The sequence below is a fragment of the Strigops habroptila genome, chromosome 8, assembly GCF_004027225.2.
Source record: "Strigops habroptila isolate Jane chromosome 8, bStrHab1.2.pri, whole genome shotgun sequence".
NCBI classification, from domain to species: domain Eukaryota; kingdom Metazoa; phylum Chordata; class Aves; order Psittaciformes; family Psittacidae; genus Strigops; species Strigops habroptila.
In genome coordinates, this window is record NC_044284.2 from 61,239,235 (window position 1) to 61,266,262 (window position 27,028).

The window sequence follows — 27,028 nt, forward strand, 5'->3', positions numbered from 1 at the left end:
GGCTGGGCTTCTGTTGATTAGAATCAGAATCATAGAATCATAGAAAGGTTTGGGTTAGAAAGGACCTTAAAGATCATCTAGTTCTGACCCTCTGCCATGGGCAGGGACACCTTCCACTAGACCAGGTTTCATTCTTGCTAGCCCTTTCCATGACTTTGCCTTTATAATGATAAAACCAGGTTTTCTTGGTGGGTTTTCAGGCCAAATAACAGCAGATCTTTATTGTTATTTACATGCAGGGCTTGTTTCCCAGCACAGCAACTGATGCTGCGAATGTCCTTAAATCCTGAAGCTCAGGGTTGCAAAGCAAAGCCAAGGAGGTGGCTGTGACGGAAGGATTGCATAAAGGGCTTAGCCTGGGGCTGCTCCTGGCTGCAGCAGCTCAGAGGAGAGCAGCTTTACCTCTGCCTCCATCTAAATCGGTGCCCAGAGCCCAAGACCACATCCAGGAATGACCCAGGCTCCCAAAGGCCACGTTCTTCAGTGAGAATTCAACTCTTACATGGTCACAACCCCACTTTAAAAAATGGGGCTGAATTCCTATGGCACGTTCAGCCCCACAGAAATTGTGTATTCACAGTTGTGTATTCAGTCTCCTGGTCCTGCCTGCAATGTGAGCTTTTTGCCTTTTCTCCTTAACGTCAGGACACTGGTGCCTGCTGATTTCTACTTGCTGTTCTCTTGACATGTAACTGGAGGGAAATCAATGTGCTTCTAAAAATTACTCCAAGAACTATGTTAATAACAGGGGATGATTTCCAGCCTATGGACAAAACAGTCTGTTTTTACCACAACATACCATCCCATGGGAAAGATGTAATTTTGCATTAAAGCCTTTAAAGTAGTTTTCTCTGAGGAATTAATCACATGGATTTGCTTATAAAGAGAATAGGCTTGCAAAGAGCTGCAAAAAAGGCCTTCGATGAACAATAAGTTTTTCTTTCCCCTGTAAGTACTGTACCAGGGTGCAGTGATGGTTCAAAAGAATTATTTTGTATCTTGTGTTCTTTATTTTGCAACTTCCAGGGTGCGCTGATACCCTCCACAATAAAAAAAGCCAAAATACAGATGACTGCCTTGGTATTTGTGAATTAAAAATCAAATTCAAACAAATTCCCTGTTGTAGCCTTCTTTAAAGGAGGGGTAGGGATGGATGCAGAAATCATCCCTTACTTGCCTGCTCTGCAGTTTGGTTTTCAAGCTTCCAGAAGCCAAACTTCACCTTTGCCTCTGAAATGGTGATGTTTCAACACTACTTTAAACAGCATAAATGTTTAAAAGCCTTTTTTTGTGGCATTTCAAGGTACAGCAAGGGGCCCCGCATACAGTAAAGTGCTTTAAATCACTAACGCCATCAGCCTGGGATTGACTAGACCTTTACCTAAATGTGATTTAACACTATCTAAGTGGTTTCAGTTTGTCATTGATTTGTTCCTGGCAGTACTTCTGGAGCCTGGTTCTTCTCAAACGTCCTAGTGAAAATCAGGAGGAGGTAATGAAGTCAGAGGTCCTGTGTAATGTGTAAAATGGGCCGCTGACTTTCAATGTCAGCAATGCCTTGAACTGTAATAGCATTAGAAAATATTCTGAGAGTAATTCTCTGTGCTCTTGTATGCTTCTGCAGAGTTTAAGGCTGCGTTCAGTGCTGCTCAAATTAGAATTGATTTCTTAAACTATTATTTTTCCCCCCCAAAGAAACGCATCCTTCCATTTTTATCCCCAGGAAAAACAAAGTGGGAGTTACAAAGGAGAGCAAGTCGAGCATCTTTTCCTCAAAATCAATAAAACTGATCTTTTCACTTAAGAGTTACTTTTTCTAACACAGGCTTTGGTTCACCCTTTGGCTGGAGCATGGGAGCTGCCAGGCAGCAGGACCAGGAGGAGCAGAAGGAACAGAAGGAGCAGGAACAGAAGAAGGACTAGAAGAAGCAGGAGGAGCAGCCATCAGGCAGCATGGAGTTGGATCAGGCGAAGGGGCTCACACACCACCAACCTTAGGTGCTCCAAACCAGCCATTGGGTGCCTGTTGGATGGGTGAATTCACTCTGCACCCTCCTCCCCATTGTGTCTCCCCATCAATGAAGTGGGTACCACTTTACACCATCACCACCCAGTATGATCATTCTACGATTGCTTCTATGAGTATCCGAGAGACTGTGAGGCCCCCGGATGCTGCAGCAATGGGTGGGGGGGACTTGCCACAGGAGCTATATAAATAGATATGCGAGTGCACGAGTTCTTTCATCTGATCTGTTGCTGAATTTATCTTAAACTTCCTGTGCTCACATAACATGCGTGAACCCCTGTTTGTGACACTGTTTTCAGAGTGCTTGTCTCTGCTTGGAAAAGCAAGTGAGAGAGTTTATTTTGAGACATCAGGAATGTGTGAATTGCTTCTTCACAATTAACTACTACTAAATATGGTGCCAAACCCTTTGGGTTTTTAAGCTAAGCGGGGTTTCCAATAATCTCAACTTGGGGAAGGAGAAGTCCTTCATGTCAGTATTCCAAATTCACTTCGCAAAGGAATGATTAAATTCCATCCAAATGCCATCCAAAGCAGTGCTTGTTCTGAGGGTGCCGCGGCAGCTGCTGGAGGAGGCCAGGCTGCAGGGGGATTTCCTTCACAGGGCTGAAGCGGGCTGGCAGAGCAGTGTGGAGGAGGTGTAACACGGAGCTCTATTTCCCAACTGCCCAGGGGGATGGAGTTCGCTCACTGTGCTCCAAGCTTGGGAGAGTGGAGATGCTGATGCCGTGTCTCGGCCCTGCATCAGGCATGTTCATGTTGCTGCTTGCCTTCATCGCTGTTTTCTCACTGCCAGCTTTCTGGTTCTTCATTGTTCTCTTAACAAGCCAACACAACAGCACATTTTTCCCCCCCAAATTTCTTTACTGAAAAATATACCTTATGTTCAGCTGTTGTGCAGCAGAAACTGGGTTTGTGTGAAAAGCTGTAGAGCAGCTGCAAAGGCTGGATTTATACCAGTGCCCATGGCCTGGCAGCTGGCACACTGCAACCAGTGCAGCCTAAATCATGGAATCCCAGACTGGTTTGGGTTGAAGGGAGCTTAAAGCTCCTCCAGTTTCAACCCCCTGCCACGGGCAGGGACACCTTCCACTAGAGCAGGTTGCTCCAAGCCCCTGTGTCCAACCTGACCTTGAACACTGCCAGGGACGGGGCAGCCACAGCTTCTCTGGGCACCCTGTGCCAGCGCCTCAGCACCCTCACAGGGAAGAGCTTCTGCCTCAGAGCTCATCTCAGTCTCCCCTCCAGCAGGTTAAAGCCATTCCCCTTGGCTTGTCCCTACAGGCCCTTGTCCAAAGCCCCTCTTCAGGTTTCCTGGAGCCCCTTTAGGCACTGGAGCTGCTCTAAGGTCTCCCCTTAACGAGCCTTTTCCAGGCTGAACCAGCCCAGCTCTCTCAGCCTGGCTCCAGAGCAGAGCTGCTCCAGCCCTGACTTCTTGTCTCAGCCATCACTGCTCTGAGACAGAATGGAGTAGGGTGGTGATGGTGGCCAGCTCCAAATCCACTTCTGATACCCCTCCACTGAAGTAAGATTCGGTGAGTGACTTTTTATCATGCTTTAGGCAGACTAATAAAAGACAGAAAGTCAAATCAATACCGCCCAGAACCTCAAATGCATTTTCTTCAGCTCATCTATTTTCTAGCACAGCCATCTCCAGAAGGATGAGTTTGGTGCTGGCACAGTTCGCATGTACCCACTTGCTGCCTGGCTGCCTGCCAGCCACACCACTAGAGCTAGACACACTTGCTTATATACTAGTTCCATATAATAAATATAGATAGATATATATATAAATCCCAGAAAAAGCTACATGTGCAACAGTTGGCTTTTATAAGGACAAGTCTGGCACTAACTGGAACTGGAGGGGAGGGGCAAAGCAGAGCAGTGACCTCAACCAGAGCAATAATTAATGTTGTTTTTAATTCTAATTCAAGTTTTAGGGTTGGAAACACCGCCTTTGTCACCAAAGCATTCACCCTTCTGGAATGACACACAACATTGATTCACATCCCTCACGTTCCACAGATCCCAGACCTTGTTTACATGGCTGGGGGCAGTTCTCAGGTCAGTGTCCAGCATCCAGGTGCCCCCATCTCTTTCAGAACACACGTTAACGTGGAGCATGCAGCATGTCTGGGATCTTTAACAAGTGACTAGCAGCCAGGATATACAGCCCTGCTTGGACAACTTCCAAAGCACATTCTGTCGCTGCTGGTTTTCTCACATGTACTTTGGGAACTGCATTTCCTTGGTCTGTGTTATAAAGCTGCATTTTTAAGCGGCGTTTGCCATATTCCCCCTCCCTCCATTGTATGGAGATAGAGAATTAAGATCATGTTCCCATTAAGGTTGTTGCTCATAATGGCACAGAGGGTTTGGAAATACAGCCAGGAGGGCAAACAAACTCCAAACCTGGAGAAACTTGGACTTCTTCCCAAGCCCATTAAGGATGAACAGTCTCACCATCAGCAGCTGAGTGTTCCAGCCTTCGCCTTCATCCTGCTGTGCTGCTTAACCATGTGCATCATGGATTCAGCAGGACCATGCGGCTGTTGTGAGAGGGAATGGGAAGAGAAAAATGAACGATGTCAGTTGATCTGACAGAGCAAGGATTGCATTTGAATGGCACAGTCTACAGTGAGAGGGTAATGGTTACAGTGCATTTGGATATTGTTAGCTATGGGTTTCAAATGGACTGAGAGCATCCAGGCTGCAATACATCTGGTGAAAATAGCTGATGTTACCATTTCATTCCATGAAACCTGTGGAGGTGAAAAGTAGTATTTTTCTCCCATTTTATGTAACTGATTTTCCTCATTTCCTCTTAAGTGAAACACACTATATTTCATGCAATTATTTTAGAAGGCTGTGGAATGTTTCCTTTAACTTAGCTGAGTTAAAAGGGGTGAAAAAGTGATAAATCCTTAGACTAAGAAGGAACTAAACAGATATTATGTTCCTCTAATAAATTTTCAGATAAAACACCCACTGTGGATTGTGATTGAGTTTTTCTTTAATGGGAAGGCAAACGCAACTGCAGCAGGAAGTCACATTTACACCCAAAATTAATCAGTCTTCATTAGCAAACGTTCATTTCCAGGGTCCCCTGGAGCAGTGCATTTCAAACCAGGGTGCAGCAAGGCTTTGGGTGCTGGAGGGGCAGCATCACATGCTGCCTTGAGATGCTGCTGTTCTGCACTGGGCAGAAATTGTTCTAAAACAAACGTGACTTTTATTATCACTCTGGGAACGTGAAACCAACGCGTTTAAGGAAGTTGCTTGCATATGGAATACACCAGATCAGCAGGTAATCCCAGGCATGCATCAGAAACATGGACGTGGAGCCTCTCACGTTGCCCCTGCTGATCTGTGCCCATCTAAATCGGCACAGCCTTTATCAGTGTGCTTCCACAGGAAAGGTACTGACTCCTCCTCATCCACTTCCCTCTGGAAGGATCACTTCTGCTCTGGATCTCCAAAACACTGACCCTAAAGGGCATCTATGTGCTCCTGGTTTTGCTTGTGTGTTTTTGTTAAAGTCATGTTCTCTTTATGAAAAAAAAAATGCAGGAGGCAAGACTTCCAGTTATGGAAAACTGCTCCCTCTGTAACTTCAGAGTAACCATTAAAACTGCTCATGTTGAGCCCTGTTACTGGCCTCACCTACTCCTCTACCAGCCCTTTCTCCAGAGCTCTTTGCTATGAGCTCTTTTCTACCACCAGTCCAAAACTGCCTGTGCTGGTGCTGCCCTTGTGCGTGCAGCCCTCGACTCATTGCCAGAAACTTTCCACCATCATCAGCCCCAGGCTGGTCCCAGCAGAAAGGACGAGAGCCACGGATGGCATCTTCTTGGGTGGAGCAACACGATGGTGTTGGGATGGGGTCCATGGCTCTGTTGTCCACCCGAACACCTCAACCGGAACCATGTGCTCTCTCACAGATTGATTTTTAGGTAGGTGGAATCTGAAGCTTTGCAAATGTTTAAACACATGTCCCTCTTGAATTATTCAGTGTACTTTGCCTGCTCCTGGAGTTAATTAAAATGGAGGGTAGTCGATAGCAAGCTCTCACATTTACTGTAGGGAGAAGGCAGCAAACTGTAGCAGAGGGAGTGCTGATACCACCTGCCCTCTCCACCTCTCCTGCACCACAAGCTGCCACCCCACAATTGCTGCACTCCCTTAGCAGTAGAATCCTACAACGGTTTGGGTTGGAAGGGGCCTTAAAGCTCATCCAGCTCTCACCCCCTGCCACGGGCAGGGACACCTTCCACTAGAGCAGGTTGCTCCAAGCCTCTGTGTCCAACCTGGCCTTGCACACTGCCAGAGGTGGGGCAGCCACTGCTTCTCAGTACTGACCAGCAGCAGCACAGCACCAAATCTTTATGATTTTGCTTAATTTAAGGAGACCAGTGTGCGTGTGCACAGCACTGGGGACTCACCTATCCTGAGCTACGTTTGAGGCTGCAGTGCCCGATTTCAGATGACCTAGTGAACCACCCAAACCAAAGAGCTGTTTCCCTCCCAAGGGGCCTCATGCTCTTTTCTCCCTGTTCTCTGCTACAGTTGAATGAGGCTATTTCCAGTGTTAGATGCACACCCCTGTGTACCAAATAAAACCCAGACTAAGCGCAACTCTTGTCCTCTTGAAGCCAATGGGGAGCTCGAGATTGGGATCAGAATTTCGCCTATGATCTGAAGTACAGGTCTAAGACAAAGCCCTTTGGAGTCAAGAGGCGTCTCTCCCCTGGCTCCAGCAGTGTTAGGTCCCAGAAAGCTCTTAACAGTAGCCCAACTTAAATGCATTATCTCATGTAAGAGTATATTAATCCAGACATAGATACATGCCCCTCTCCTGCTCCTGCGAAATGTTATGAAGAGCAAACTATGCACCAAGTTGCACAATCCTGACTTTATCATCTGCCTGAATACAGCAACGACAGCAGTAACTGTGGCACTGTACCACACCGAAACACTCTGTTCCTGATGAGTGGTTTTGTCCCCAGTCAGACACCAATTAAAGTCACATTTTCCCTTGGTGAATCAAGCTAATGACAACAACATGGGGTTTACTATTACCCAACAACTCAGCTAGTCACTATCTCCTAAATGCGAGATACAGTCAGAAATATTTATGCATGAAGGAGAAATGATCGTGTCATCCCCTGTTCACACAGTACTTCTGGGGACTACTTTTCCCAGTAACGGGCACGTGTAATTGCTGTTACCATCCCTGCACAGTGTTTGCACTGGGTGGGAAAGGACCCCTCACCTGGAAAAAGGAGCAAGAACATAATCACACACTGACCCCGTTTTACTCTGAGAAAGTGAAAATATTATCACAGTTGAGCTGAGCATATTTGTAATGAATGAATACTGTTGAATTCTTGTGAAGCTCATGATCTCTTGCAGGGAGGATGCTCCAACAGCAGTGTTTGGAGCTGGCATGCCAAAAAGATACCTCCGCACCTGAAGAAAAATGATGTTGCATGGCTGAACTGGTGACGTTTCTGATCACACAGGCTGCACCAGGGGCTTCAGCAACTTGGTGTTTTCATTCTGCTTTGCCCAACATCTCCAGACTCATGTTCAGTGCCATGGTTTAACCTCAGCCAGCAACTGAGCCCCACACAGCTGCTCACTCTCTCTGCTGGTGGGATGGGAAAGAGAATCAGAAGGGTAGAAGTGAGCAAACTCGTGGGTTGAGATAATCATAGATTCCCAGACTGGTTTGGGTTGGAAGGGACCTTAAAGCTCATTTAGTTCCAACTCTCTGCCATGCCCAGGGACACCTTCCACTAGACCAGCTAAAGCAAAAGCTGTGCATGAGGAATTCATTCACCACTTCTCATCAGCAGGCCATTGTTCAGCCATCTCCAGGAAAGCAGGGCTCCATCACAATTAATGCTGACTTGAGAAGACAAACACTTTCTTCTTTACCCAGTTTTACATGCTTAGCAAGACATCCTATGGTCTGGAATGTCCCTTGGGTCAGCTGGGATCAGCTGTCCTGGCTGTGTCCCCTCCCAACTCCTTGTGTAGCTCCAGCCTACTCGCTGGTGGGTGGTGTGAGGAGTAGACTCTGTGTCTCGACTCTGTGTAAACGCTGCTCAGCAATAATGAAAACATCTCTGCATTACTAACACTGTTTTCAGCACAAATCCAAAATATAGCCCCATACCAGCTACTATGAAGAAAACTAACTCCACCCTAGCCTAAACCAGCACATACAGAAATTGCCTAACCTGACCTAAAAACAAGTTACATTCTGGTACATCTAATATTTGCACATATGGGGACATTGCAATTAGGCTACTTGATTTGTAAAGATGTTTAAGCAAGAAGGTCTGGATTAAAGTTCAGGGTCAAGTGCTCTGCACTAGCCAGAGAGGATCTGAATGAACAGTAATTAAAACAGTCTGATTCACATGGGGCACTACTGCACTTCGAAACAACAACTGTGTGCTTGAAACTCCGCTGGGAAGGATTCTTTCTATTTTAGTACTATTAAACTGAGGCTTTTTAGTACAGATGCTTCACACTGAACAGTCACAGAAGTCACAGCCTTTAAAAAAAGGCATTTTGGGGAAAGGCAACATCCTCACCTGGTTTCAGGGCTGGGTGCAGGCTGACAATGGAAGTCTTCTATCCTGACAGCAGCTGGCCAGCTTGCTCAGGGTAGAAACTTGGACCTTTAAAAGGAGGATTTGTGGATGAGAGGCAGGAACAGAACAGCCACCCTTCCCTGCAGCTCCATAGCCCCAAGGAGATGTCACAGGAGCAGAGCTTCTGCTCTCCTTATAAGAAACGTGGGTGGGAAGGAGACGGCCTCCAGATGGGAAAAGGGACTTTCCTGATGAAACAGCCTGAGAACCACCGGGTTAGAACAAATCCATCTGGAATGACAGCAGAGACATGTCACGAGCAAACTGCCTTGCCTTCGGATCAAACCCATCCATTACAGACAGCTTTATCACAAAACGGATGGGCCTCAGAGACCTTCCTGCTGAGCAGACAGCGATGGGACGGATCACTGTTTGCATGTTGTTTACATCTTTGCTTTAACATCATTTGTGGGAGGAAGTGCTTCACTGCCAAAAAAGACTTGATAGTTGCATTGTTTGCGTGCAGCAATATTTAGGCATAGCAAACCCACCAGTATTTGTAAGAAGTCTGTCCCATTATGATATCAGTGTGAAGCTACAGGAAGAAGAGATGGACTCTCCATCCGCTGAGCTTGAGGGAGATAAAGGCTCCCAGTAAATCTCATTGGAGAGGTGTTGTTTTCAGGCACAGACAGTGTTTCAGTTCCTGTCCCATGCCAGAACTCGGAGCTGTACTTCTTGTAACAGGAAACGAGAATCACAGTCTGAAGCCAGAGGCACATGTCATTTGAACAGGATCTTTGCTCTCTTTTCACCAGTACTCAACGTATGCCCCAGCATACAGTGAGCAGCTCTGCTGCACGTCCCTCTAAACCAGCCAGGTTGGTCATTAACCCTCCAATCTGACCCAAGGCTTGGTAGGTGAGGACCTGGTCCATAACAAACCCTATATCTGCCTCTGTGCAGTCATCTTACTTCCCATGGGAAGGAGGGAGGACGTGGCTGACCGCCACACTATTTCCAGCTCCAAACTCCACTGCTGCCTGTATTTCTCCAAGGAAAAGGGATGCACATTCCCTGAGCACCTGCTGGATCCTCAAACAACAGCAGAAATAGGTACAAAGAGATGAAACCCAGTCCTAGCCAGCCTGCAAGCTTACAAATGCTCCCACCCACAAGATCCCACAGCTCCTCTTCTCTCCCATTCATCCTGTAACCAAAACAGGAGTTTGGCACAGCACGTGGAAGAGGAGCTGCTGTTGTACAGCGAGGAATGGCTGCAGCCACGGGAGACGACCACCTCTCCTTTTTGGAATGAGCATATTCCTTCCCTGGTCAGGGGGTCCCTGCAGGCTTCAGAAAGAAGCAGAGAGGAAGGTGAGGGTGACTCTTCTCAGACTTTAATCCATCTAGAACTTAAACTCTTGGTAGCAGGATGTCTTTTCTGTCATTTGCAGTACCTACTACACCAGAGTCCTCCTCCAGACACAGGCTCAAGCCACTTTCACAACAGCAGTAATAATTTCCCCCGTTAAATGGCGCACGCTGGCAAAACGTTCCACCAGAGCTGTACAGCACTGACCCCGTCTGGGCCCTCAGACATCGCCAGCAGCACCGTCTGGCAGACCCCTTCCAGTAACGAAGATCAAAGGAATAACAAAACCCGTCTAATTGCCATGTTGGAGCAGAGCACTGATTGAGCTAATCCCCATTCTCTCCCTGGAGCAGTGAGGGCTGTGCAGGAAAGCAGAGGGCAAAGCCCTGGACAGTCATGAATCATCCAGTTTAGAAGGAAGACTTTTCCTAAATACCACCAGGTCAATGACCACGCTTAATGCTGATATCAGGAATTAATTGGGACCTCTGGAGATTGCTGCACCAGCCTCGGCAGCCTGAGGGCCATCCACTTCCCTGGGATGAGGGGGATCTGGGGAACAGGCATTGCAGTAACAAGTCTCTGCTTATTTTACACAAACCCCCCCGGATTTCACACTCCCCAACACAATCCGGCCCGCGGGGCCCCTCTGCTGTCATACACCAGCACTGCAGCCCGGCCCCTACTCCTACATCTTTTAATCCACATGGCACAAAAATCAGACCAGCTTCAACCAAGAGCAGGTTCCCCCCCAAAAAAATCATCTTTTCTAGATATTTAAATAACATCGTTATAGAAATGACCCGGGAAATTTGCAGTCTGTCTCTTGCTGGGGCAGAGAAGCCCAAGCAAACCCTGCAAGGGACAGTACCAGATGCATCGCTATCCTGCATTGCATTGTCCTCACCAGACTTTGAAGTAACCTCTGCCTTACCATCTATTTCATAGAATCCCAGACTGGTTTGTGTTGGAAGGGACCTTAAAGCTCATCCAGTTCCAACCCCCTGCCACGGGCAGGGACACCTTCCACCAGAGCAGGTTGTTCCAAGCCCCTGTGTCCAACCTGGCCTTGAACACTGCCAGGGATGGGGCAGCCACAGCTTCTCTGGGCACCCTGTGCCAGCGCCTCAGCACCCTCACAGGGAAGAGCTGCTGCCTAAGAGCTCATCTCAGTCTCCCCTCTGGCAGGTTAAAGCCATTCCCCTTGTCCTGTCCCTGCATCCCTTGTCCAAAGCCCCTCTCCAGGTTTCCTGGAGCCCCTTTAGGCCCTGGAGCTGCTCTAAGGTGTCCCCTTCAGGAGCCTTCTCTTCTCCAGGCTGCCCCAGCCCAGCTCTCTCAGCCTGGCTCCAGAGCAGAGCTGCTCCAGCCCTCGCAGCAGCTCCGGGGCCTCCTCTGGCCTCGCTCCAGCAGCTCCACGTCCCTCTTGTGCTGTTGCCCCAGAGCTGGATCAGGGCTGCAGGGGGGGTCTCCCCAGAGCGCAGCAGAGGGGCAGGATCCCCTCCCTGACCTGCTGCTCACGCTCTGGAGGTGCAGCCCAGCACACGGGGGAGGGATTCTGGGCTCAGGCGCACACTGAAGCAGGGTTATGGGGAGCTTCTCATCGACCAACACCCCTAAGTCCTCCTCAGGGCTGCTCTCAATCCATCCTCCACCCAGCCTGTAGTTATGCTTGGGATTGCCATGTATTGAGACATATGAAAATGAGCTAGGAAACAAGCTAGCCAAGATCATGGAATCTTTAACAAGATGTATTAAAAAGTATCTTAAAAAGGCTCTATTTTCTGTACTGCTACAGTTGTTTCCAGTTTTTCTTGTACCAAGTATCACCCACTGACCCACCCCTCCACTCTTCAATACTCCACTGTGCTGCACAGGACCCTGTTTTCTGAACCATTTTGAAGATCTCCAAAGCACGCCACTTCTGGAAGGCATCTTCGAAGGCAAAACAGTCAGTTAACAGCCAAACTCCCAATAAAGTCCAATATTTTATTCAAATAAAACATTAACCTTTGACTTTTATGCAAAGAGGTACATTTCAGACGAGTACACTCTGCTTCAGGAGGCCGCTGCTGCGCTGTACGTGCATCCCCGGGGCACAGAGAAGCTCAGATGGCTGCCATCCTTCAGTTATCACAGTACTGTACCTTTACAAGAGACAGCATCAGCACTGTGATAACTGAGCCAGGGCAGCCTGTCAGTCATTGCGGCCCCTCCACAACACTGCCAAGCCCAGCAGGCACGTCCTCCATCTCCTCATCCCTTACATGTCCCAAAAACCCCGCATCACCCCAACCGATGTCCATTTGCCAGGTGAAAAGCTCAGCAGCATTTAACAGAAGTGGCTTTGCATCAGCAGTTTCAGTCCAGCACTAATTATCTGGATAATTTGCTATCTTAATCACCACGGTGGCTTCTGCAATGCAGCTCAAAGTGGGTTTAAGTAGTAGCTTCTGCTGGCTACATCCACCAATGCTGGATTTAACGGAGAAGGGGTAACTAACCGCTCTACAGGTATCATCAGAGGGAATAGGGGCAACCCTCTCTTCCCCCTTAAATTCACTGGCGTTAGACAGCAGCATTTGGTTTATGCTGCTTGAGTATTGAATGTCAGGAACCAGACAGTCACCGGGTGTAATGGCAGAGAGCCAGGTGAGTTAATGGAGCTACACCGCCTGTGACAGCTGAGGAGGGGGATCACTAACACCACCAGCACGAGGGCTCTGAGGGGAGCAGCATCCAGCTGCGTTCACCAGGGGCTGCAGCTGGAGGAAGCACAAGAGGGGCCTAAAGGCTCAGCTGGCATTTTTAGGTCAGAGGGTACAAAGTTGTGAAATAAACAATTCCACCACAAACTTGTTAAATTACAACCTTATATCAACCTGTATTTTTACCTCCCTCTCTTTTTTGTTTTCTTCCTGAAAAACAGGCATTGCCGAAAAGATCATGGAAATATTTCTACATACACACACACTTTGGTTAAGAGAATCAAGTAGATTAAGTTCTGAAATGAGTTTAAAAAGCACAACGGTTTTACATAATAAAAGTTAATGTGTTACAGAAAAAGTTAATGTATTATTAAGTTTTTCATAAGGAGTTCATTTCAGATGTTGATGGCCTTCACTAGTACAAGTTGCTCTCACGTTTCTACCAAGAGGAAGCCGAAACTCCAAAAGTAGCCTAACACTCTATACAACTTACCTGGAAAAGAGCATGTCCCGAGATGTGACAGAGGCTGTTTTTAAGAGAGAAATACGTACCAGCCAGCTGGCTCCAGCTATCAAAACGGCGTCTTACAAGTTTTTAACTCCAGAGGGCAACGGAGAGACAAATACGAACTATCTGAGGAGAAGCACGCAGTGGAAAAAAAATATTTGTATGTTTTAAACCAAACTACAAACATACATTACACAAAAAGGGGACAGCCAACAGATTATGCAATCCTGACGTAAGACACAGATGACTTAAACGTATCTCCTCAAACTTACAGATTTACCACCATTTGTAGATTAATCATTAAAGAGTCTGCTGCTGCTGCTAGAAAAAAAAACAGACAACAGAAAAGCTTGGTAAAACACATTAATAAATTCTATATATACAATGGTGACTTCTGAAAAGGAAGGAAGCTGTGTAAGTAATGAACCATTTGCTCTCACTTGGAGGTGTTCTTACCACACCACTACTATTCCAGCAGAAAAACTCTACTGATTTCCACAGAATGGCATAAGCGTAGGATTGGGAATCTCAGATTTCACAGGCTGAAGTGATGGGAGAAGATTTGTCATTTTATAGCTCCAGTATGCCTTGACCACTCTTTCCACATTTTATTCCATGCTCTGGTAGTTACTATTATGCTATTTAAAGGCAGGAGCTACATGACAACAAAGGTGAACAATTCCTGCCTGACACCCCCTGGCACAAAGGCTGTTGTTGGAGTTACATATTCTAAGGGCTGATGCCATTTTCTCTAGAGGATCGAGCTCTTACTCCAACACGCATACGGTTTGTTTCCTGGCATCCAACACTCACATGGTGATTTTTGCTTGGTCAGCCTAAAGATACAGAGACCTGACTCAAAAAGCCTACAGAGGTTCACCATTATTATCTGAAGAAACCCCCTTATAAGCAAAACTCACATCAGTTTTGGAGTCTAGCACATATTTTTGTCCTCGTTATTACTAAAGCATTGCATATTTCTATATACCTTAAGAAAAACCCTCTAGTTTCCAGTGTTTGCTGCCAGTTCCCGCTTCCGAAAGCCATGTAAGTTTGTGTGGCCGGTTTTCAACTCCAGTCCCACCTCCTGCCCCTTTGGGGCTGGCAATTCTACGTATTTTGGGATGGGTTTTGTTACTTGTTTTGTATGCACCAGAATTCCTTCAGCCATCACAGCGATGGGAATTACTGATGTGCCCTGGCCACAACCCGCACGCTCGCCACTCCCCGGGTCAAACCTCTTCCGAGTACTACAAGCCACGCTCGCTCTGTGGCAGGGTATGAGGCACGCAGGGAGCAAACCTGATTTCCATCGTGATTATCGCGACAGTCACAGAAATAAAGCCTGAAGAGGAAAGAAACAAACAGCTAGTTACGAGGATAGAATGAAAGGGAGTAACAGGGCTCCGTGACGGGGACAGGGGATGCGCAAGGAGAAGGAAGGGTGTTGAGAAGCGCCCGGTCCCACAGCAGCTCCCTCCCAACCCGACGGCGCTTCCCAAACCCTCGGCAGCACAACGGAACGGGCGCGGGCATCCCCGCACCGTCACAACCCGCTCCCTAACACCCCTCCCCAGGGAGAGACCGACCCCAGCCCTCTCCTCACCCATCCGGAGCGCTGGAACCCACCCGGCGGCCTCGTCGGGGCCTGTCAAGCCGCGGCGACAGGCCCCGCCCGCGTAAACACCGCGGCCCGGAAAATCATAGTGCGCAACGGGGGAGCGCCGCGCCCCGGTGCCGCCCGCCGGGGTGCGTGTGAGGGGGGAGCGGGCGGCGGGGGGACCCCCCGCCGCCCGCTCCCCCCTCACACGCACCCCGGCGGGCGGCACCGGGCTGTAACGGACCCACCTGAGGGCGCAGCGCTCATCGGGGCCGGGGGGCGACATGACGCAGCACGGGCTGGCGGCGTGAGGGCCGCCATCTTGGTGTGTTTATGGCAGCGCCGCGCCGCCATGTGACGGGCGCTTCCGGGGCGGGCACACGGGGTGTGTGTTCACAAGCGTCTGTGTGTGCACAAGCGCTTTGCACGACGGAGTGCACAAGCGCACGCTTCTCCCGCCCCCTCTTTTATCCCTATTATAGGAATCTGGTGCCCGCCGGGGTGTCCCGGTGCGGCGAGCAGTCGTGCACACACACGCGTGTGGCATCAGCGCCATTCACGGCAGTGCAAGGAGTGACACTTCCCCCCCATCACCGTTGTCACCAGCGTGGAGCAGCCCCTGAGCGTGTGCAGACCGTCCCTTGCACATGGGTGTTTGCGCGTTGTGCGTGTTAGAAAACGTTTGCGGGCTGCGGGGTGTGCGTTTGCACGCCGTTGGCGGGCTGCATCTGTGGGTTGTGCGTTTGCAAGCTGTTTGCAGGCTGAGTTTGCAGGTTGTGTGTTTGCAGGCTGCATCTACACGTTGTGCGTTTGCAACGTGTGCGTTTGCAGGTTGTGTGTTTGCAGGCTGCATCTACAGGTTGTACGTTTGTAACCTCTGCGTTTGCAGTCTGTGCCTTTGCAGGCTGCGTCTACAGGTTGTGCGTTTGCAGACCGTGCGTTTGCAGGCTGCGTTTGCAGGTTGTGTGTTTGCAGGCTGCATCTATCTACGGGTTGTGCGTTTACAGACCGCGTCCGCAGCCTCTCTGCTGGCAGCCGAGTTGTTTTAGCCTCGCATGGCCACCCTGGCTCCGTACGGGCACAGCCGGGGGCTCTTAGGGTCAGCCCCGCAGCGCCTGTTGCTGCCCTGCCCGGTTGCAGGACGCGCACGGGCCGCCCAAAGAGGCGTCGGATGCCTTTGTAGAACCGGCAGCCCCGGGTCCGAACCCCCCCGCAGCCGTCCCCTGTGCTGAGCCGTGCCGTGCCGTCGGGACCCCGTCGGTCCGCGGCCCGGGGCGGGCGGGCTCCGGGACTACAAGTCCCAGGGTGCCGCGGCCCGAGGGGGCGGGAAGATGGGGGGGCGGGCAGTGCTGGCCGCGGGGGCTCCCCCCGCCTTGCTGATGTGTACGGGCCGCGGCGGCGGCGGCTGGATGCGGGGCGAGCGGCGCGGCTCGGCGCGGCTCCGCTCGGCTCGGCGGGGCTGGGACCGGCTGACGCGCTGTCCTGCCCCGCGGAGCCCCGGGCCGGGCTCCGGCAGCCGGTCATGGCCTCCAAGCTGCTGCGGGCGGTGGTGCTGGGACCCCCCGGCTCTGGGAAGGGGACGGTGTGCGAGAGGATCGCACGCAGCTTCGGGCTCCAGCATCTCTCCAGCGGCCAATTCCTGCGGGAGAGCCTCGGCGGCGGCGGCGGTGAGTACCCGCGGGGCGCCCCGTCGGGGGGGACAACGAGGGGGACAGCGGCGGGGACCGGGGCGGCGATGGTGATGGGAATGCTGGTGGAGACGAGGATGGTGATGGAGATGGTGATGGGAGCCTCCCCCGGTACACCACGGGTTGTTTTCTCTCCGTGGGGTTGGCACAGCTCCTTCATCGCCTTCTCCCTTCAGCCGGAGCTCCCGGAGCTGCCCGATAAAAGTGGGGTCTGGTGCTGCGAGGAGCCGAGGATGTGTAATAGTTTCACTCCTGTGCCGAGCGGGTACGGCTCTGGGGAAGCCGGTAGGAATAACCCGTCTGCTCCGGCACCGATGATTAACGGTGGCAGCGGGGGACACAGGTTGTGTGTTATTAATAACTTCATCTTGCCCCATGCATGGGAATGGGGTATAAACTGCAAAGCGGTGGACGGCAGATGGCTGAAATGGTGGTGCCTGTGCAACCACGGTGGGAGGGACGGGTTAGGAACGTGCGTTCATGCACGGGGGAAATCCCACTGGGAAAATTACTGCAGGTCACAGGGTGCTGTGATGTGCCGTGTTATACCAGCCCCTGTGCAAGCCCAGTGGGTGTTATGGGCTGCGGGTGTGTGTCTCCACTCCTTATGAAACTCCCTTCTAGGTCCAAAGCCCTGGGGAGAACAGATGGTCTTTGCTGTGTTCATGCCCCGGGCGGCGCTGCGAGATGCTCCCCAGCCCCAGTGATGCTCAGGAGCGGGCGTGCTGCACCCCACCTTGTGCTCCCGTTCCTCTGCAGCATCCATTAGGCAATCCCAGCATGTTTCTTTTTCCAACTGTTCCTTCTCTCCTCTGCTAACGTGTGAAAGACCGACCCAGGGGGGAGGCTGACTCACCGGGCAGAGGAACGGTGAAACAGCATCAATACAAAACAAGGCAGAGAACAGAGGAGGGGGAAAGTTTTGGAGAGCCGTGTGCTCCAGCAAGGGCGTTTCACACAGCCCTGCGCTGGTCACTCGTTTAAAAATATCCAGATTTCCTTTTATAAATAAAAGGGACAATAATATTTCCTTTGGAGGGAAGCTCAAATTTAGGAAAATCCCCATGGCTGCTTTGGCTGGAGGACAAAACGCGGGTGGAAAGAGAGCAGGAGCAGGGCAGTGCAGTGCAGGGAGACTCTGGGTCCACCTGGGAACACACACAGTCCAGCCCTAAATGAGCATTTTCCCTCAGTTCTCTATTTCGGTTCATACTCTTGCTGTAGAGCTCCTCTGGGGACACTGGGGAAGGAAAAAGGGGCTGTAAAAGGTGTTTCCCAAAACGCATCAGTTAAATCCAGCTTCCCAAAGGAAACAACACTCAGAAATGCTGGTAAAATTACTCAGAAGTAAATCAGTCCTTTTTTTTTTGGTATAGCTGGCATGACGTTCTCATCCCACCTTTGACTCAGCCTCTGGTTACAGCTCTCAGTAAGCTGCAGCTATTTGCTATTTATTTTTTGCTATTTGCTTTGGACAAGCTGTAACACGACTGTGCTGCCGTGTGCCAGCTCCAGGGGAAGCTAGATGCAAGTAGTCTCTCCTCTTGAGTTTTACCATCTGCGCCAGTGGGTTTGCATTTTAGGGGAGCTGGGGCCCTTTGATTGATACACACATAATCATCTCAGAGTCATCATCCCAAAGGGAAACATCCCTCCAGTGGTTTTAGTCATCTTGGTCTGAACGTGGCAGAGACCTCGATGCACAGGGGATTTTCCCACTTGCCACTGCAGGACATAAAGAAGCCATAGTTGTGGGGTTCAGGCTTGGGTATCAGCAGTCTCAGGGATACAGGACTTTGCAGCTGAATGAAGCATCTGAACACATGTCGAAGGGCTTCAAGTTTTGCTACAGCAACGCTGTGAGTGCATCTGCAATTGCACATTTGTCCGTTAATAGTGTTTCGCTTAGTGAGTGGCCACTCTGCTGTAGAAAAGGGTCTTTTAAAGCTCTTGGAAGGCTTAGAAACTGATTTTGGTGCTAAGCAGGGATGCTGGAGGGTGGTGAGTGATTTCCTTGCCAGTACTTGCCCCAGCACCCAGGGGGTTGCTCTGGTGTTGGCAGCATCTCGGGGTCTTATCAGGACTTGGCAGTTAATTTGCAATACAACTTAATTTCTTTTCCAAGTGGCTTTGGCTGAGGGTCAGCATCCACCCAGGGACATGTGGGACTTGTGTCTGTCCCAGTGTTTCCCTTTAATGTGCTTCATTGGAGGCAGAAGTGGCTCCTGTCCCTTCCTCGTGATGGGTTTTGTTTGTTAGCATCAACCAAAGGAAGCACACGTAAAAGGCCAAGGCTTTTGTGCATGACTGAGCCCCATGGACCTTCTCCCCACCTTTCCCATGGGCAACAGGCTTTGCTGCCTGTTGGAGCTGAGCCCAGGAGGTGCTATCTGCCAGCGCTCTGGATTTCCGTAGGGTCTGTGCTATATCTTTATGTCCAGGAGCAGCCACCCCACAGACAGACCCCACTGTCCATCAAATGAGCAGGTCATGGCCCGAATTTGGGCTCCAGGCTCCAGCTCCCCAAGTCACATCCTGCCAGTGGGGATAGGGTGGGAGCAAGAGACCTGGGTAGAGCATCCACATTGGGAACAAGGTGCTGGGGTCCCGAAACTGGGGTGAGGTTTGGGGTTGTTGCAGCTCAACTGTGTTGGTGCACAAGCAGCTGTGGCCAGTCCCCTATTAACCATCCAGGGTTTCTCCTCTCCATTAACTCCAGATCGTGTGCTGCAGCCTAAATAAAAGCAAAATCATGTAGAAGGTTGTGCCGCAGGGCAGAATGTCTGGGGTTATCTATCACACAGGGTCTGGAGGCTGCCAAGCGCCGTGTTTGGGAACAGCCTCTCCTCCAGCCTGGTCCTGGGTGGCTGTTTTGCTGCTCATGGGCTCGGGGGCTGGAGACACCTCTTGGGGCTGTTGCTTTGATAAGGAGGGATGGCTGCAGATCAGGGTCGCACGGGGGGAAGAAGCCACAGAAAGCTTGACATCCCAGGCGTTAAAGGACAGATTAAACCCATGGTCATTAGATTAATGGGATTAAGTCCATGAGTCAAAAGGCTGTTTTGCACTGAGCTCAGCACTCCTGGGAGCACCCCGTGCCAGCCCAGGTTAGGCAGCATGAGCAGCATCTAAGGAGCCCCTTGCTACCTGGAGTAACTGCAGAGCAATGCATACAGCCCTCCTCTGCACCCGGCTGTAGCCATGGGGATTGCTTGCCTAGGAGCTGTGCAGTACAATAGGGGTGAGCCCCCGCTCCTCACACAGGGGAACCAGGATCTTCCATCCTGGTCAGGAAGACTGCCCAAGCCCTGCTCCCCTTTGGGGGAGTGCTGCACTGGGGGCTTGCATGGAGCAGGTTGGGCTGGTGTGGCTGGGAAGGGGAGAACAAATGTAAAAACTGGAGATCATGGAATACCAGAGCGGCTTGTGTTGGAAGGAAGCTTAAAGCTCATCCAGCTCCAACCCCTGCCACGGGCAGGGACACCTTCCACTAGAGCAGGTTGCTCCAAGCCCCTGTGTCCAACCTGGCCTTGAACACTGCCAGGGATGGGGCAGCCACAGCTTCTCTGGGCACCCTGTGCCAGCGCCTCAGCACCCTCACAGGGAAGAGCTTCTTCCCTGTATCTAACCTGAACTTCCCCTGTTTAAGTTTAAACCATCACCCCTTGTCTCATCACTACAGCCCCTGATGAAGATAAAGGCTGCCTTGAGGAACCCTGTGGGGCAGGGCTGTGCTGCAGGGATGATGTGCTCCAACACACCCTGGGTGTTTGGGGTCTGGGGACCAGGCAACTCTCAGGTCCTTAATGCAAGATACATGCCCATTCTCTCTGTGAGAGGAGCGGTGGTGCCACATGTACTTTGGAGCAGGGAGAGCCTCCATGAGCTGTCTGGAAGCAGTCAGCACCCTGTGCTGGTGCATGGTCATGCTTTCCCCCATGCTGGTGCATGCCCCTCTGTCCCGGTGTACATCCCTGTGCTATTGTGTCCCCCCAGCATGCACAAGGCACATAGAGAGCAGAATTCCTGGCAGAAGGAATTGTCCATCTGTCATGGAGCAGTGGAGAGCTGTCCACCCATATCAGGGCCACGAGAAAACTGCAGCCTCTGTGATGCAGAGCTGTATTTCCAGACCTCACAACTCAGTTTGCAGCACCAAGCCCGGCTCTAGCAGCCATTCCCTGGGCTGGCCAGCGCTCCTTGGGACCTTCTCCTGCAGCTCCGTGGCTCCCGGGCTGTGCTCTGGGATCAGCTCTGCCCTGCAGGCCCGTGGCAATGTGCAGACCATGTGAATAAATATTAAAATATGCAGGCAGATGCGATAATATTTATGCCCTGGCAGGTCTCTGTGCTGGTTGCATAAGGCATCATGTATTCTTTCCATCCCTGTGTCCTTTGCTTTTCCAGGCAGGATTGCTGCCAGCAGCCCTGGCGACCGAGACAAAAACACATGTCATTGGAAAAAGGTATTTTCTGCTCTCGGTGCCTGGCAGCCACCGTGGCTCTGAGCAGGGAACTGAAATGCCTTTGTGGAGCAGAGGGAGACAGGGAGGTGGTCCCCATCCCTGCGGTGACTCAGCCCTGCAGGCCCATGAGTCAGTGCCTGATGCCAGCCCGTTTTGGACACAGGTTGGATTCCAGGCGGGAAGCACGGCTCGCCTGGCAGCCCCACTTCCCTGCCACGCGTCCTCTGCACATCAGTTTTGGAGCCTGAGAGGTTTCCTGTGCACATCCCGGCCCCCTGCTCCCAGGGGATCCATGCAGGCTGCGTCAGGTTCCCTGTTCGATCAGATGAACCCTCTCCAGGAACTGTATATTGTGCAAAAACCCCTTCCTGCAACTCAGGAATTCAGGTGTACGTGCCTTTTGCTTTAACATCTCGCTGCAGTTGGGAAAGCCAGAGCCTGCCTCCAAAAGCAGGATCCCGTGCCTTTTTTTAAGAGAGTTCTTGTACTCTGAGAGGCTAAAATGTGCTGTCCTCACCAGAAATCCTGCAAAAACTGATGGCAGAATTGTTCATTTTGGTGACAAATACTATTTCACCTGCTGGGGGAAGAGAGCAGAGGTGTCTGTGGGGTCCTAGTCCAAGAGGAGAGAGGACCTCTTTTGGTGGCAGGATCAAGACATGTCACACATGGTGGTAAAGAATATTTGCATTTTTTAGTCTCTTTGTGTCTCTAAGTGGCTAAAATTGAATCGCAGGCAAACCATAATATAAGAAGCAACTGAATTTATTGCACTTCTCCTTGGAGTAACATCTGCTTTACCCCAGCTGCAATAACAATAGAAGCAGAATAAACCCTTATTGCATCCTGGGTGATGCCAGGTTGCTGTGAAGGTGGATCCAGACGTGGTGTAACCTGTGCAGAAACCGCTGTGGGCTTCCCATCAACACTGCTGGCTCCAGCTGAGTGATGTGGGGGAGAGCCAGCAGGAGCCTGGTAAGGGATATTTGCCTTGCAGTTACACCACAATTAGGTTCTCAAGGGTTTGATCTTGGGAATAGTTTTCTTATCTGGGTGTATCTTAAGTCGAGGCTTTGAAGTCTTACAGCCCTTTGGATGGGAAGCTGTCTTGCAATACTTAAAGGGGCCAACAAGAAACGTGGAGAGGGGCTTTGGACAAGGGCCTGTAGGGACAGGCCAAGGGGAATGGCTTTAACCTGCCAGAGGGGAGATTGAGATGAGCTCTGAGGCAGAAGCTCTTCCCTGTGAGGGTGCTGAGGCGCTGGCACAGGGTGCCCAGAGAAGCTGTGGCTGCCCCATCCCTGGCAGTGTTCAAGGCCAGGTTGGACACAGGGGCTTGGAGCAACCTGCTCTAGTGGAAGGTGTCCCTGCCCGTGGCAGGAGCTTGGAACTGGAGGAGCTTTAAGGTCCCTTCAACCCAAACCAGTCTGGGATTCCATGATTGTATGTTAGCCAGATCTGTGGTCCAGGATAGGGTGACCATCCCACTGTCGGAGGTGTGTGGAGTTGGTGCATCCCTTGCAGCTGGTTCAGTGTCTTCAGGACATTTAACATCCATGCCAGCATCAGCTGTAACCACACTGGTGCTGTCTCCGAAACCAAAGGAGCTCTGTGCATGGCACATGGTGCGTGCATGGGCATAGCAGGGACAGTGCTGGTGACGACAGGGCTGCCACAGCTCATCTGGTGCTCACTGTGTTCCTGCTCTTGGGTTTTTCAAGCATTTCCATTTCTACAGCATGAAAAGGACCTCATGGCCTCCAGCTATCAGGAACAGCAGCTCTGAGCAGAGGGATGCTGCTGAAAACATCCTGGATGAGCAATTTGGGAGGACAGGCAGAATTTGAGGGGGAGCGCTGTTTTTTAAGTGGAAATGTCATGCTTTTTTCTTTTTCTCTCTCTTTTTTCTTTGCTTCTCTTGAACAGAAGTTGGTGTCTTGGCAAAGCAGTACCTCGAGCGAGGCCTTCTGGTGCCCGACCACGTCATCACACGCGTGATGATGACAGAGCTGGAGAAGCGGCGAGAGCAGCACTGGCTGCTGGACGGTGAGTGCGCTGCTGGCATTCCCTGTGATGGGAAAATCCCAGCTCCCTTTAAAACACTATTTTGCTGCTTATGGTTTGGCAGCATCAGGAAAGAGAAAACCTTTGCTGGTTGTGGAAGGAGAGGCAGGAGCTGGGCTGCTGGCAGAGACATCTGCCCTAAGCAGCAGCACGTGCGTGTCCAGCTGAGCCCTTGGCACGCGTCCGGGAAAGGGAAAGGCTGGGAAAGGAGATGGGTGTTTCATAAAGCAGAGCCAGGGAGCAGAGCAGGGCTGGAGGCAAGCCAAGAAAAACCTTTTATCACCTCCATATGTGCGCAAAGGAGCTATTCATCCCAAGGCTGAAAGCCACCTGAGGTGCGGGTGGAGAAGACGCCAAGAGCAAACCGGCAAGGGAAGCAGTGAGAGGAGCAGCAGAGGGTTCACCAGGAGCTCCTGCAGCCCTCGTGGTGAAGCTGCATCCCAGCAGCCGCGGTGCAGTGCTGGAAGTGGCCTGGGAGCTAGCAAGTGCTTATGACAGCTCTAGGAACTGCTGTGGGGCTTGGTTAGGGGATGGGGCAGAGCTCGGTGGGTTGCACTGAGCTGCGGTGCTGGGCACAGGCAGGTGTGATGTGTAGGGGTGTGTAGCTGAGACTGTTCTAGGGGGAGAAACCTTCCCTTGCCAATCTGCTGATGGTCTTTGAAATGGTCAGTGAATATGGAGATAATCACAGAATCCCACCCTGGTTTGGGTTGGAAGGGAGCTTAAAGCTCATCCAGTTCCAACCCCCTGCCACGGGCAGGGACACCTTCCACTAGAGCAGGTTGCTCCAAGCCCCTGTGTCCAACCCGGCCTTGAACACTGCCAGGGATGGGGCAGCCACAGCTTTCTCTGGGCACCCTGTGCCAGCGCCTCAGCACCCTCACAGGGAAGAGCTTCTGCCTCAGAGCTCATCTCAATCTCCCCTCTGGCAGGTTAAAGCATTCCCCTTGTCCCGTCCCTACAGGCCCTTGTCCAAAACCCCTCTCCAGGTTTCTTGTCAGCCCCTGACAAGCTTTTTGGCTAAAAAATACCCTGCTTGGGAAGAGCCTGGGAGGTCTCCGAGGGTTTTATGGATATAAAAAAATCTAAAAAACATTAAAAAAAGGGTGTTGTCAGCAGAGAAGACTGAAGAGGGGACTGGCTCAGAGTCACCCCTTGTTGCAGTCTGACGGCAAGAACAGATGCTCCACCAGCACCGGCCCCTCTGCAGGGATCTTAGCCCAGCATCAGACACGACTTCGCAGGGAAAACATGAAGCCCACAGCGACCTGTGGTGTTTATATTTTGGGAGTCAGCGCTGTAGGAGCTATTTTTATTGCAGCCATATGGTGGATGCCTGACTCTCACACCGCTTGTGCTTGAGCAAGGAGCTGTGGTGGTTCTGCAGCTCCGGGGCGGTGGGTTTGTTCCATCATTGCTGCTTCCTGCCTTTCACGACAACCCCTTCCTGATGCTCTGTCTACACAGGTTTCCCTCGGACGCTGGGGCAAGCTGAGGCGCTGGACAGGATCTGTGAGCTGACCTGGTGATCAGCTTGAACATTCCCTTGAGACACTGAAGGACCGCCTTAGCGCCCCCTGGGTCCACCCAGCCCAGCGGGAGGGTGTACAACATGGACTTCAACCCCCCCCACGTCCAGGTAGAGCCCGTAGCATCCCGGTGGTGCCAGCTGGGAGCCATTCACAGAGGAAGAGATGAGGGAAACCTTTTCTGTGTGAGCTGAGATCATGAAAAAGCATTGGGGAAGAAATCCCAGGTAGTGAGCGCTGAGCATGAAATGCTTTGCCCTCGGAGCCAGCCTGAAGGAGTTATGCTAAAAATTAGGAAATGGGATTTATCCAGAGATGCTCAATGGATGCTGAGCAGGAAAAGGCAATTTGGCAGTGGGTGCATGGGAGGGAGCTGCAGTGGCTGGTGGCTCCATCCCCTCGATGGTGTTTGCCTTCCTGCAGGGGCATCGATGACCTGACGGGCGAGCCGCTGGTCCAGCGTGAGGACGACAGACCCGAGGCTGTTGCTGCCAGGCTCAGAAAATACAAAGATGCTGCAAAGCCAGTGATAGAGATGTACAAGTGAGTTGGACCATGTGAATAGACCACAGCGTGACCATAAAAACAGGCACAAGTGCTGACTCCACCAGCCAGCCCAAGGAGCCCTGGCATGGCCCATGACAGATTCTGGGGGGCAGATCACTGCACTGAGCAGCATAAAGCCCAGCCCTTCACTGCAGCCAAACCCTGGCCCTGTTTGGAGGGACGAGGCTGATGTGAAGACATTCACAGCTCCTGTCATGCCGGGTCCACAAAGGGTTTTGCTGGTGCTGGTGATGGGAGGGATTTTTTGGCACTTGCAAATCCCTTCTGCCCTCCAACTCCATTCCATAGGGTGAGAAGTCTGTTTGCTTTGCAGCACTATGAAACACAACCAGTTAAGACTTTTAGCTTCCTTTAGGGTGAGTGCCCTCCAGCACAAGAACTGGAAAAGCTCTGAGGTGCCCCACACCCTGCCCTCCCCATGAAGAGTCATCACTGAGGTGGGGATGGAGATGTTGCAGGGAGCAGCCCTGTGCTGCGCAGATCCAGAGTGGTACATGCTGCACAGTCACCCTGTAAAAATCAGTCCAGAGCAAGAAATCAGTTTAGATAAAGTACAGGGTGATTGACAAGAGGGCAGGAGGCTCAGATGGGTCTGCTGTGAGCACAGAGACATGTTTCAAGGCTTGTCCCTTCTGCACTGCTGATAGTCTGGGACCAAGTTGGGAATAGATGGATGCTGTTGGTGGCAATCCATTGCTGAAACAGCGCGAGCACCCAGGAGCTTTTATAAAACCAGAAGTGGTCCAGAAGGGGGCAAAAGTGCCTTTGCAGGGGAGGGAGGAGAATTGGGGCCCTGAGTTTCCCACTTGCTTAAGCACATGAATAAATCCTGCTGATTTACATCTACAAAGCACTTTAATAGAGTAGTCTTTAGGGGTTAAGGGTGAGTTGTGTCCTGGGTAATGGCATTATTCGTGGTTATCTGGGTTTGGTTCATCCGTGTGTTGAGTGCAGGTGGGCTCCTACCAGTGAACGCCGCTGCTTCATCCCCTTCATCCCCATCCTCTCACCCAAAAAAGCCATTGGTGAGCTTCCAGCCTGGCTGGGATGTCCCCTGCCAATGGCCAACCTGACCTCAAACACCCCTGTCGTCTGGAAGGGCTGGTGCTGACTTCTCCCCAAATCTCTCTTCTAGGAGCAGGGGTATCCTTCACTCCTTCTCGGGCACAGAGACCAACAAGATCTGGCCGTACGTGTACACCCTGCTTTCCAGCAAGATCCCACCCGTCGTCTCGGATGAGGAGAACTAAACAGCTTGTGCCAAGGACCGAGAGTTGATTCCATCACGGATTTGGTTTCTCTGTGCGGTGCTGGGGCTGTGCTCAAATTAGGCGACTGTGTGGTATCTAAAGTCCCTTCCGTGGGTGTACTGGGTGACATTGGTGGGTACATGGTTATAGCCAGTATCAGGGTGAAAAGGTCTTTATTTATAAGGTCAAGTCTGCTGCAATAAGGTGGTTTTATTCTCTTTTGAGGCTATAAAGTATTCTTGTCTGTGGTCCAAGTACACACAGAGGTCGGGTAATGGTCATACCAGGTTTACACAGCTTGCCATGATGTCCCTGCGACCCCCATACAAACCCCAGTTGCTGTTTGAGCCTACAGTGTGCCACCCTGTTGCTTCCACAGTGCCGTTTTCTGTAGATTATTCTCTAGGTTGTTGTTTGTGTTGGTTTTTTCCTATAAATTATTTTCTATTAACTTTATTTCTCAGAAAAATAAAGCTCTAAAAAGCAAGACTTAGCCCAGTGGGAACTGGTGAGCAACATGGAAAATGTGTACACTACAAAGCTCTGGAATGTGAAGATCAGATTTCCAGCATTAATACATGTCAAAGAGGGAAAACATTGGAGGTAAAACACACACTTGTGTTTTTTCCATGGAGAGAGAGGAAA

General features: G+C 51.0%; 1 protein-coding gene and 2 long non-coding RNA genes across 3 annotated transcripts; 1 reads left to right on the plus strand and 2 right to left on the minus strand.

Moving 5' to 3' along the window:
• Positions 1-6,791: 6,791 nt before the first annotated feature.
• On the minus strand, positions 6,792-9,818 carry LOC115611706. Its single transcript, XR_003992665.1, has 2 exons — positions 8,632-9,818; positions 6,792-7,676 (listed from the first exon to the last, which is right to left on the minus strand). It is a non-coding gene; the product is annotated as an uncharacterized LOC115611706 (long non-coding RNA).
• A 1,922-nt stretch (positions 9,819-11,740) lies between these two features.
• Positions 11,741-15,225, minus strand: LOC115611707. The gene is made up of 2 exons (XR_003992666.1): positions 15,068-15,225; positions 11,741-14,564 (listed from the first exon to the last, which is right to left on the minus strand). It is a non-coding gene; the product is annotated as an uncharacterized LOC115611707 (long non-coding RNA).
• Positions 15,226-16,246: 1,021 nt separating this feature from the next.
• AK4 (adenylate kinase 4) lies at positions 16,247-26,572 on the plus strand. The gene is given in 8 exon segments (XM_030495016.1): positions 16,247-16,486; positions 22,900-23,019; positions 24,505-24,552; positions 24,555-24,581; positions 24,584-24,624; positions 24,626-24,696; positions 24,990-25,109; positions 26,269-26,572. Coding segments are annotated over 8 exon segments (768 nt in total). The 5' UTR covers positions 16,247-16,341; the 3' UTR covers positions 26,465-26,572.
• The last annotated feature ends 456 nt before the right edge of the window (positions 26,573-27,028 follow it).